Source organism: Nematolebias whitei, chromosome 3 (assembly GCF_014905685.2).
Source record: "Nematolebias whitei isolate Nwh7 chromosome 3, NemWhi1, whole genome shotgun sequence".
NCBI lineage: Eukaryota > Metazoa > Chordata > Actinopteri > Cyprinodontiformes > Rivulidae > Nematolebias > Nematolebias whitei.
The window spans coordinates 31,861,755-31,873,440 of NC_056500.1; the positions used below are offsets into that span (position 1 = coordinate 31,861,755).

The following is an 11,686-nucleotide window of genomic DNA, read 5'->3' on the forward strand; positions in this document are numbered from 1 at the left end:
TCTGATCAGTTTAAAGATTGATTATTAGAAGTTTTGTGATTTCTCAACCCTTGTACTGAATACTGATAAAAACCAGAAGCAGAAGTTGGATTGCTGTGACAGAACACATACAGGACTAGAGTGACAATTAAAGCACAGACAGAACAATAGAACATGGACAGAACCACAAAGACCATAAGGATGAAAACAGAACCATTATATATTTTTTACAAATGTTCAGTAGAAGTGGAACACTAGACATCTGTGATTTCAAGTTTGTAACGTAACAACACAGGACTGTCATTATGCAAACAGAACTTGAAGTTTTTCATGAGAACACAGACTGACCTGTAAACTTTGCACTGCCTGGATGTATATCATGTAAATACAGCATTTTCTACAAGATGTAAAATGTGAAATAATACAGAATAACAATGACTACTCAGATTCACATGTGCATATCAGTTTCCAGTGGTAAACTGTAGGGCCTTTAAGATATTTAGAGAAAACCCAGTAATACAACTAAAGAACCTGGAGAAGTTTTGAAAGGACCTCTCCTGTGGCGGCAATTAAAATTTAATTTCCATAAATTGTGTTGGGAAATTATTTTTTCTGCTACCCTCAGCTCGACATCTTAGAAAGAGTTTTGTTTTTTCTAAGGTATCTGTGTTTTTTCTAAGGTATCTGTGATCATCTGGAGTCAAAATGTCTTCAAAAGTTCATCAGTTTTAGACATTCATCCAATGATTCTGAGAGCTTCAAGAAATTTGAAATTTCTTGCTATTTTAGGAGAAATGCTTATTCTCAATGATGAATGTCCATTTAAAGCTTTTTTGGCTGAAAACAAAGCACTTCTGCAGACAAAAAAAAAACATCTGGCACTAAAAAACTTTCTAAAACTAAGCTATTAGATGTTTTGAACTAGGATTTGAGGGATTTTAAAACGCTTTGTATCCATAAAAAAATAGTCCATTTCATATTTTTCTGCCTAAGACAAAGCACTTTGAGACAAACACAAACTGATGTCTCTTTTTTTAATTGCAGAACACAAATACTGGTGACAGACTGCTGTCATTAATTAGGTTATTACGTTTGTAACTAGCATTTGTGGGATTTTGTGAAAACGCTTTCTCTTTAAAAATTCTCCATTTTATAAGATCTTTGAGACACACTCAAAATTACTTTGCTTTTATTAATAGAGACACTGGAGAGACTAAAAACCTCAACAAAAAAATAAAATATGTGCACCGGGATCTTCTCTTGGATCTCCCCAGCTGTGGTGCACGTCAGGGTCCCATTCGTGCAGGCTGGCCTCGGCAGGCACCTAGCAGAACTGGGTTTAGAACTGGTGTGGACCAGGGAAATCCTACTTTTTAATTAAAACAAAGCATCGCAAAAGACTAACGAAGGTGTTGACGCGATGTGATTTCTAGAATCCAACTGATAAATCAGTAGGGACGATAATTTAGGCAGATATAGACGTTTGGGGACCAACAGTATCCGTGATAATTGTCCCATTATTCAGATATAAGCACTTCTAATTTTCACCCCATAAAATGCTGGAACCAGCTGTAATTGTACAATTTTATATTTAACTTTTATTTCACCAGGAAAATCCCATTGAGGTTAAAAATCTCTTACAAGAGAATCCTGGCCAAGACTGGCTGACTGTAGTGGATGAACATTGTAGGTTCATCCACTACAATGTGTCCAGCAGAGGGCGCATGAAGAATACTTTCAAGTCATGTCCATTCACTTAAGTTTCACTTTCAGCGCAGCCGAAGAAGGGAGCAATACTGTGTACCAGTAGCTTATTTTGCTGAACAGAGCAGTTTGTTTTAGCTGATCTGTAAAATGTGTATTAAAAATTCTCTTTAATCCTCCAACCCGCTTGTCATTATCTACGTGCCTCTCAAGTTAGCAAACATATTTAGATAACCTAGCAGACTACTGCCTTGTAAAACTTTACACAGAACAAATATGAGGTAAAATACAAGTGTTCGTATGTTACCTGTTGTCCTCATTGCTTGAAATCTTATAACTTTTCTACAAAGAAAAAAAAAATGCTGTGGTTTATACTACCAAGACCTTCACCAAACGTGACTGACTTAAAACAATGAACAGAGAAGGGTGTTTCTTTGTTTAATTTATATTTATGCAACACACTTGAAAACGTTATGGTGAATAGTGGAGGATACATTAGGAAGACTTTTTATGATCAGTGCACCACTTGTAAACTTCCTGTGTAGTGGATTAAATTTGCTTCATAACTTCTAACAGCTGCGCAAAATAAACACGCTCCACTTGCTGTTTTTTAGATTCTTGGGGATGGACAAAGCGCAAAAATTTCCAGCCATTATATCGGCGGTCGCCTTCCCCTCCTAATATCAGCTAATGGCAATAGCCAAAATGTCCATATCGGTCAGGGCTCTAGTGACCTCTGCCCAGTGTTCTGCATGTCAAAGTGAAGAAATGTATGTTGTATGTTCCTAATGACAGCAGTCTGAGTGTAGTTTAGTGTCACCAGTGTCTGAAGTTTTCAAAATGGAGACAGCTGTGTCTCAAAGTGCTTTGTCGTCACCTAAAATGCATCAAATGGACATTTAGCATAAAAACAGGTGTTTTGGCCTAAAAATCCCACTAATATTAGTTAAAACCGCATCAAGCACACAGAGTTATATCTGCAGGTGAAATGTATTTTAAAAATGAGAAACTTAATGTGGCAAACAATTAACACAAAAACTGACAATATGACCACAACCAAATTAATATAGTCAATCTTCAACACAATAACACACAGAGAGGGTTAAAGTGTGGAGTAAAAAAAGGGCAGCGTGTTTATTGGTTCTCCGTCTTCACACTAGGCAGCACATCACTCAAAGATGAGGTCACAGCGCTCGCCACAGTCATGATGATCACAGGCGATCAGACAGGAAGCAGATAAAGCTCATTTACACACCACCTCTGTGAACGGCATAACATTTGCATGACTGACTGCAAAAGGTTATTGACTCAAAAACAGTCCTAACACAGGTGACGTAGTGCAGCTGCAGACAGCGTGGTCAGAAACAAATAAACTAGTCAAACAGAATCATAAAACATGGTGTCAAGTTTTTTTTTTTTGTTTGTTTTACTCTTAACCAAAATTAAGAGGAGCAACTTTGTTCAAAGTGATTTGGCTCAAAATGCAAGACGGAAACGACCTGAAGATAAATGGATTTTCACTCTTTGATTATACACAGAAGTGGGAGAAAATGTAAATCAATGTGTCAGCAAGAGAAACTTCATGAAAAGTGCTTGATACTGTCCAGAACAACAACAAAAATAGTTCAACTCTATTAAATTTAACTGAAAGTTTAATGATGCACCGAAAAGCTCTGGTAGAGTATAAAACTCCGGAACAAAGGTCATCATCATCATCATCATTATTATTATTAATCTTTTTTTCATTGTCAAACAGCATCAGATAAAGAAAACACGACTGTTGAGATTCTTATCGCTCGCAGGTTCGTCTGTCCACAGTCATTTCTGAGGAGTCCTAATGTTTTGCAAGAAACGGACCAAGTGGGACTGAACAGTTAGAAAACGTAACCAGCATTTGTGATTGAACGCAGTGTCAGTCGCTCGTTCTGCACAGTACAATTCCATTCAAGCAGATTCATCCACAGTGTCTCCTTTGGCCATCCAGCAAAACTCAAAGACGAGCTCGTCTCCTCAGTTTCTTCACTCTGGGTTTCCATCGCCACTCTTTTTTTTAATTTTTTTACGAGTTCAGTTCCACTATCCGTGTGCTCATAAATCCTCCTTTCTTCACACTTTCAGTGCAAAACACAATCAAACGTGGAGTCGTAGCCATCTTGGGAGATTTCACAGCTGGTAGCCCCCCCACAACTCCACTGCTCAGCAGTGACAACAGCCTTTGAAGGACAGGCTTAAAAAAATAGAGAAGGATGCAAAGGCTATCAAACACACACTTTCAGCGACTGTTACAGCTAGTCTTTGGGTCCCTCATTCCACAGGTTCATCCACTACCACATCTACAACAAGAAAATAAAAGACCTCTGAAAATAGACCGACTCACTTTGCACTGTCCGACCTAAACACAACGAGCTAATGTGAAGCGTGTGAAACTAATACAGGACAGATTTAATGCAACGTGAACTGGGTCTGGTGTTGGGAAACAGAAGAGAACCAGTTCTGTGATTATCGTCATGCTCCTCTCATCACTGTCTGGTCTTCAGTGTGCAGAACCTCAGTGACTGGTCACGTGATTCAATACAACTCATTTACAACTAATACAATAAAGGATTTTGTAAACATACAATGTAAACGACCATAAAAAGAAATTCTAATTTTATGGTTGAATGTCACCCAGAACGCCTCGTTGGTACCAGCCTGCTGCTCTCATGTTCATAAAGAACAAGAACTGTGCTTCAGTTGCTCACTTGCTGCAACTTCTTTAGTTCTCTTAACGTCTCACCGAGTATGAAAGACTAAAACCTCCTGGCTCTGACGTCCAACAAGGTGATGATCATATTTCTAACTGAGATGAAGCTTTAGAACTTTGACCATTTGTAAATAATTAAGCACATTTTTATTTTTTGAAAAGGAAAAGAAAATTCTATGATGGCATATTAGGGCAACTTGTGTGGGGGGGTGAAGTGATTTTATTTTAAGTTAGAGACTGAAGTGGAAATAATATTGATTAAAAATTGTATTTGATAGAAAAAGTGTAATATTTATTGACCAAAAATAAAGTTGCAATGTTGAAACCAGGTCATCTTTCAACACAAACCAGAGCCTGGCTGTGCTCCTGCACCAAACGGTTTGTTGTTTTGACTAACATTATATCTGAGGGTTACAGGTGCACGTTGACTGGGTTAACTGGAAAACAACCTGCAGTGTTTCAGCTGAAGCCCAAGAGCTCCGAGAACTTTCGTCAATCTTTTACAATAAGAGCCTCTATCTGCACACGGAGCGCTAAACGTCTGAAGCTTTAGAAAACACCTCATGTTACTGTTCTACCATAAAACAAAAGCAGCAGCTTAGACTAACAACATCAAGTCAATACTAAGTGCATGTGTTTGAGACTCTTATTGTGAAAGAATGAAACAGGATGCAGCAGGAGTAATAAACTGCAACTCTGACGACCTCAAATAAAATGATGTTATTTTGTAGTTAATCCAATAAACGTGCACCAATATTTGTCAGAAACATTAACAATTTCAACAACTACCGTTAGGTCCAGAAGAGATTTGGACTTTTTTCGCTCAAAAAAAAAAAAAAAATGTAAACAAATTTGCAACTTTTTATGTCAATAAAACTGACACTTTCATCATTTAGACTTTATCTTAAAATTTAGATTAAAACACTTCCTCTTCGATGGCCCTGACACTAATATGTCACTGTGAAATTCATGTTTACTAAATGTTACAAAAAACAATATTATAATGTAACAAACAAACCCACTTTACTGTGCAATCATTAACTACATGGTAATACTGTGAAGTGCACCATTGCTCCCAAAAACAGAAAATTAAACTAACACAAAGTAAACAAAGCCTAAAAAAAACAAAAAAAAACACTGAGTGTCTCCAGACTACAGATTCCAACCATAACCAAAAACAAACAAAAAGACCTGAGGATTATTTCACGGAGCATGGATCGTTGTTGCTTTCTGTAATGGACTCGTTACGTTTCAAGTCTCGGGTGTTTCTCGTGTGCGGGTCCAGTGGGCCCAGCATGGCTTCCATCAGCTGATGGTACAAAATTGTGCAGGTTTCAAAAGAGTCTGCCCAACCAAGAAAACACCGTAGCTTAGATTCTGGGATTATCGTACCACAGAGAACCGCATGCAATTTCGCTTAAATCCAAACCAACTCCCAAATATGCTCACACGAACACGTGCGCGCACAGTATATAACAAAAAGTAAAGTTTAAAAACTACACATTCAGAAAAAGTGTTCAGTTGTACTGGGATTGTGTGTCCACCTGAATAAGAAGGTAATCCTATATTTGAGCACAGAAGGGGGATCAGAATAAAAGCAGTTTGCCCCTTTCAAAATAAAATAAAGAGAAAATCCTCCCAGTCTCTGCAGGACACTCAGTCTGACAGTGGGGGCTTCACTGATATGCTGAAAAGATGCTCAGAAATAACAGGAGACAATATCAGTGGTCCAAATCCTTGTTCAGTGGTCAGTACATCCTTTCCACTCACACAGCCAAACACACCCATACCCACACACACACTGGGAACTCTGGTTAAGGCAGTGGTGGCAGGTGACGTTGCAGTAAGGTCAGGGTGAGGACAGGAGAATTGTCTGTCGGGGCTCATGGCAGTGAAAGCTTCCACTACTGAGTCGGTGCTCTTCCTCACCCTCCTCATCCTCCTCTTTTCTTCTTTGTTGAACTTCTTACTGCCCGTCACTCAAATGACATAAGATTGGCCGGAACCTGTGAAGAATCAAGACACAGTTTAAGAACATGTTGGTGAAATTCACACAGATGTGTGAGTGCGTCTTTCTACCTGTTGCCTGTTACTCTGACAGGCAGCACTCAGATGTTTGAACCACAGCAAAGCATTTATTCTGTTCCCAGCCTGGTACTTGTAGGTGTTACCTAGGCAACAGAGACAAAACGTGTCAGATAAAGGTTGTCCAACAGTCTGTAAAGATGGCTGAAGCCCTGTCCAACTAAAACAGGAAAAGTGAAAGAATTTAGAACAAGAGCTAATGTTTAACTAAAATGCTATTATGTACACATAGACAGCTAAATCTGACCCACTCTCAAGCTTAGTTTAGAAACTATTTACTGCCTTGCACTGAGAATGCTGCCACAGAGGCTTTATGGACCAATGCATAGCAATGACCTCATTTTAAATGTCATTTTTCTGATTATGCTCTTAATCAAACTGAAGAGAGGCTCTGATGATATTCTGATTTACATGTTGCAGATCCAGGTTTAACCAGCTACATCCTCCTAGACCAAGGGCTCTGCAGGCTATGACATGACTGCACAGGCCACATGCAGCTCTTTGGACCATCTGATCAGTACTTTGTAGCTTTGACCAAAATAAATTATAACATTAGGAAAGGTTAAGTATTAGGATTCCCCTGTGAACCTACATAAAATGTCTGTAACTGTGTGTACATACGTGAACACACACACGTGCGCACATATATATATATATATATATATACATATATATATATATATACATATACATATATATATATATATATATACATATATATATATATATATACATATACATATATATATATATATATATATATATATATATATATATATATATATAGAGAGAGAGAGAGAGAGAGAGAGAGTCTTTCTCTGTAAACCAACAGAAAACTAAACATTTGAACACATTTGAGGAAAAGGGCTGAGGGTAAAACAGAAAATGTAAATATATTACATAGCAATAAAACAAGACATTCTGATAAACCATGGCAAGTCATTTGAAAGAAAGCTTGAAGTAAAAACTTGCCTTTGACAAAAGCTTCATGAAAATATCTGTTTTTATTAGGAACCACATAAACATTGTACTCATTTATCCCCCATTATTTGGATCTAAATGCTTGTATTATTTAAAGTGAACATTTTTATTAATTTTCCATAAAAACAAGTAAAGACTAACACAGGCCTTCATTTATAAGAAAGATTAAACACAAAATGCTTAATTCCTTATTAAGAGTTTAGTCTTTTTTCCCGTCATCTCAACATAGAAACATTCAAAGAATTTGTTTCCAAGTTATAATTTTTCTTTAATTTCAAAATGTACAAAAGTAGTTTTTACATGTACCGTTTATAAATAATTCAGTCAAAAATGTAAAAATGTAGAGGCTCACCGTGCTCGGAGTCAGTCAACAAGAAGACGTCTGGATGATCTGGATCATCAGTCATCATGGCCATTAGACCAACGACACACACACTTTTGCTGGATGTGGACTTAAACTTTTAGGGGAGTCATAAAAAAATAAAAAATAATTAATTTTCTTGTAATCCTCATAAAACATTTAAAAATGTGTCAATTTCAGTACTATAATTGCACAGCTAAAATACCCAGGGTTATTATTTTTATAACCCACATTTGTTTAATCACAAAACGTTGGTTACATACTGTAACCCCAGATACTATGAGTATAGGCGTAGCCCTTTAAGGCTGTCGCTGGTGGGTTTATCCTGTCATGCAAAGCATTGCACTGAAAAAAATTTAGTCCACGCCCACCTGTTGTGCGGACCCCACCCGGTCTGTATAAATTACATTAAGAGCGGGTAATCGGCTCCCAAATAGCTTTTTTTTTTCTTCAGCCATTTAGGAGCCAGTGAGGCCCGACACTTAAAGGACTACGCCTATACTCATTGGATCTGGGGTTACAGTACGTAACCAACGTTCTGTCGTATAGGCTTCGCCCTTTAAGGCTGTCACTGGTGGGTTAAAGGCGAAGCATGATGTAGTCTCCGCCTCACTGGGTCCATTCGAACACCATATGAAGCGCCCGCTTGCCCAAAAAACATCTCGTCACTCAGCTCTCAATGTGCGTAAATACGAGTTGCGTAATTACGCGCACCGTGCACAGACGCACGCATTTCGACTGCATGAACGCCCCGGAAAGGTTTTTAACGGGAAAGAGGAGAGGCTGAAAAGGCCGTGAACAGAGCAGATCCACGGCTCTTCAACATGAACAGATTAATAATAAGTGAACTGATTATTAATCAAACAAACTGATTGATGACAGAAGTCATGAACTGATTAGTAACAATAGAACAAGAACAACAGTCATAACCTGTGACTGATAACATCTCACACTGTAAATGCATGCAGTCAGATGTGAGTTTAAATGAGACTCCATAAAACAACAATATTCATTCTGTTAAGGCACTAAGGACAGAATGTGTCATGGAACAGGCCGACACATCACGTGAATAGAAGCAAATAAATGAACAGGGTGTTGACCACGTGGCCGCAGTGCAAATATCCTGCATTGTCATACCATTATGCAAAGCAGTTAAAGATGCAATACTTCTGGTCGAGTGTGCTCTGAGGTTGACAGGAGGCTCTAAATCTGATGCTCTGTAGGCTTCAGAAATGGCCTCACACAGCCAGTGTGACAGGCGCTGGGTGGATAACGGGCGACCTGCAGATGCATCTCTATAATGCACAAACAAATGTTGAGTCTGACGCAGTGCCGCCGTGCGTGCTACGTAACACGTCAACGCACGCACAGGACATAAGATGGAAAGATGCTTCTTCTGATTTGTGGGGAGGAGGGAAAAAATCCCTCCAACGATATTGCTCTTGATTTAAATGAGCTCGTGATGTTTTTAGGCATAAACGCTGGGTTAGGCCTCAGATCAGCTGAGCTGCCATCAGCCTGAATTCTGTGACATGACGGCGCGACAGAGAGGGCAGATAAATCACTCACCCTCTTAGCAGATGTTAAAGCCAACAGCAGGGCTGTTTTAAGAGACAAGAATTTCATCGAAACCTGATCTAGTGGCTCGAGTGGAGCTTTGATCGGGGCTCGCAGAACCAGCGTTAAATCCCACTGTGGAGAAAGTGTGCGTGAAACAGGCCTGCGTCTCTGTACACCTTTTTTAAAAAACGCTTCATCAGCGAATGACTAAAAGCTGTTCTGTCCCCGAAGCCTTCGTGACAAGAGATGGCTGCAGCGTACGTTTTAATTGTGCTGAACGCCAGATTTCTGTCCATCAGCTGCTGCAGAAAGGACAGCACGCCACGTAGTGGACATGAGGTGGCCTCTACACCTTTCTCTGTACACCAGCACTGAAACGCTGTCCACTTTGATGTGTACAGCGCTGTGGTAGAGGCAGCAGGTGAACCCTGGATCGTGCGCACTACATCTTGAGAGAGACCCATCCTCTCTAAAACGGATCCGCTCAGCGGCCAGACCCACAGGTGCTGGCATATTTCTGGGTAACTCCTGATCGCTCTTCCCGCCTGAAGGAGAGCATCCTCCCTCCACAGCCGTTTCCACGGGTGCCCCGATAACAGGCGTTGTAGAATTGGGAACCACGGGGCGTTCACGTGCTCAGGAGCCACCAGGAGGGCTGTCAGGCCCTCCTCCCTAACTCGGTTCAGAAACCGTGATATCAGAGGGAGTGGGGAAATGTGTAAAGAAGCATTTTGGGCCAAGGAAATGGAATGATATTAGAAGCATCTTCAATTTTAACTTCTGCTAATATGACTGTGGATTTACTGGATTCCAGTTTGACCAACAGAAATGTTACTGAGACGAGGAGGGATTTTATGATTGATGTCTGAAACAGTAATTGTGATTTTATTTACGTTAAACAGCCTGCTACACAGTGGGCTAACTTCAGACAGCAAACAAGCAGGGTTGACTAACAAGAGACGTTCAGAATGTAGAAACACAGTGAGAGTTGGCGAGTGCACGTCACCGTGCACAGCAGAGGTCGAGTGTGAACAGGACGCATTGTTTGGGCAGATAGATATTTTTTGTGAGTCTAATCACTCTGCACTTAACTCTGGCACAAATACAGCTCCACAAGGAAAAAAAAAAAAAAAAACACTTCCAGCTTTATTTGCTGGAACAAAAGCTTAAGATAAAAAACAAGTTTGTGGCTAAACGTTTTGTTTTAAATGCCATTATTCAATAAGTGCTACCATCTGTGTCTCCCAGCTGCAACTAGTCCCCCCTGCATTTCCTGTTCACTCTTTATTTTCTACTTCCAGTTGTTTCTTCTGACCTCACCTCTGAGATGTACAAGCTGCAGTATCAGAACCAGTACCTGTCCAACTAACAGTCAAACACATGCAAAAACATGTTTTTTTAAGATTTCAGCAGCAACACAGAAAATGTAAACCCTTCGTCTCCCTGCATGCCAAGTACAAAGAACACTGAGTTCATTTGCTAATTGAATTTTTTTCAAGGTGAGTAATGGCTAGCATGTGTTCTCGTTATAAAAAACAGGGTGTTTTTAACTCGCTTAAACTATTTTTTACTTCTGTCAACAGTTGTGGTTCATGTGGAAACTCATTGTGTAAGTTCTATCTGCTGCGCTCATCAAACACACCTGATGAAAAACAGCGAGCCCTGATCGAGTGTTTGTGTGTGACTCACATGTTTCCTCTCTGTGGCCTTCAGGGATTTGGCAGGGTAGTAGTGAAGCTGAGTTCCACACAGAGTGACCCAGTATTTAGTCCAAGACGCCACCTGGATACACAGTGAAACCCAGTCACAGGATGAGTGAGATATGTCAGAAACATTTCAACTTGTTTAGTAAGATGACTGAAGAATGAAAGCTGAACATCTCATTGCATGGCAGAGTAAAAACTTGAAAACTAATACATAAATAAAGAAAACAATGGAAGGAAGGAACTAAGGAGAATAAAAGAACCAACAAACTGATGCTGCTGGTGCCAAAAGACTGGCAAGGGTGAGGAAAAATAATTTTATGTCTAGATAAAACAGCGAGGAAGCTTGTAAATGATTCACACAACGTTTTGTATCATCTGAAGTGCATGACAAGTTTCAGAACCGCTGTCAGCCAAAACAAAGTTAAATCAGCTTGTGAGACCAAAACAGCTGATGAATAGTGGTGTTCTAAAGCAGAGGTTCTCAAACTGGGGGCCCCGGACCCCCGAGGTTCCGCAAACCGGTGCTTGGGGGATAGCCTACACAAAAATATATATATATATATATAT

At 39.6% G+C, this 11,686-nt stretch overlaps 1 protein-coding gene across 3 annotated transcripts in view; it reads right to left on the reverse strand.

The window, feature by feature from the left end:
* Positions 1-5,149: 5,149 nt before the first annotated feature.
* Positions 5,150-11,686, reverse strand: part of ralgps2 (Ral GEF with PH domain and SH3 binding motif 2) — a 105,319-nt gene continuing 98,782 nt past the window's right edge. For all 3 annotated transcript variants that reach the window (XM_037698205.1, XM_037698203.1, XM_037698204.1), the window contains 4 exons: positions 11,103-11,195; positions 7,845-7,950; positions 6,506-6,597; positions 5,150-6,432 (listed from right to left, as the gene is read on the reverse strand). In XM_037698205.1, the coding sequence (XP_037554133.1) occupies positions 6,403-6,432; positions 6,506-6,597; positions 7,845-7,950; positions 11,103-11,195 (321 nt within the window). In that variant the 3' untranslated portion in view covers positions 5,150-6,402. The remainder of the gene's footprint in view (positions 6,433-6,505; positions 6,598-7,844; positions 7,951-11,102; positions 11,196-11,686) is intronic.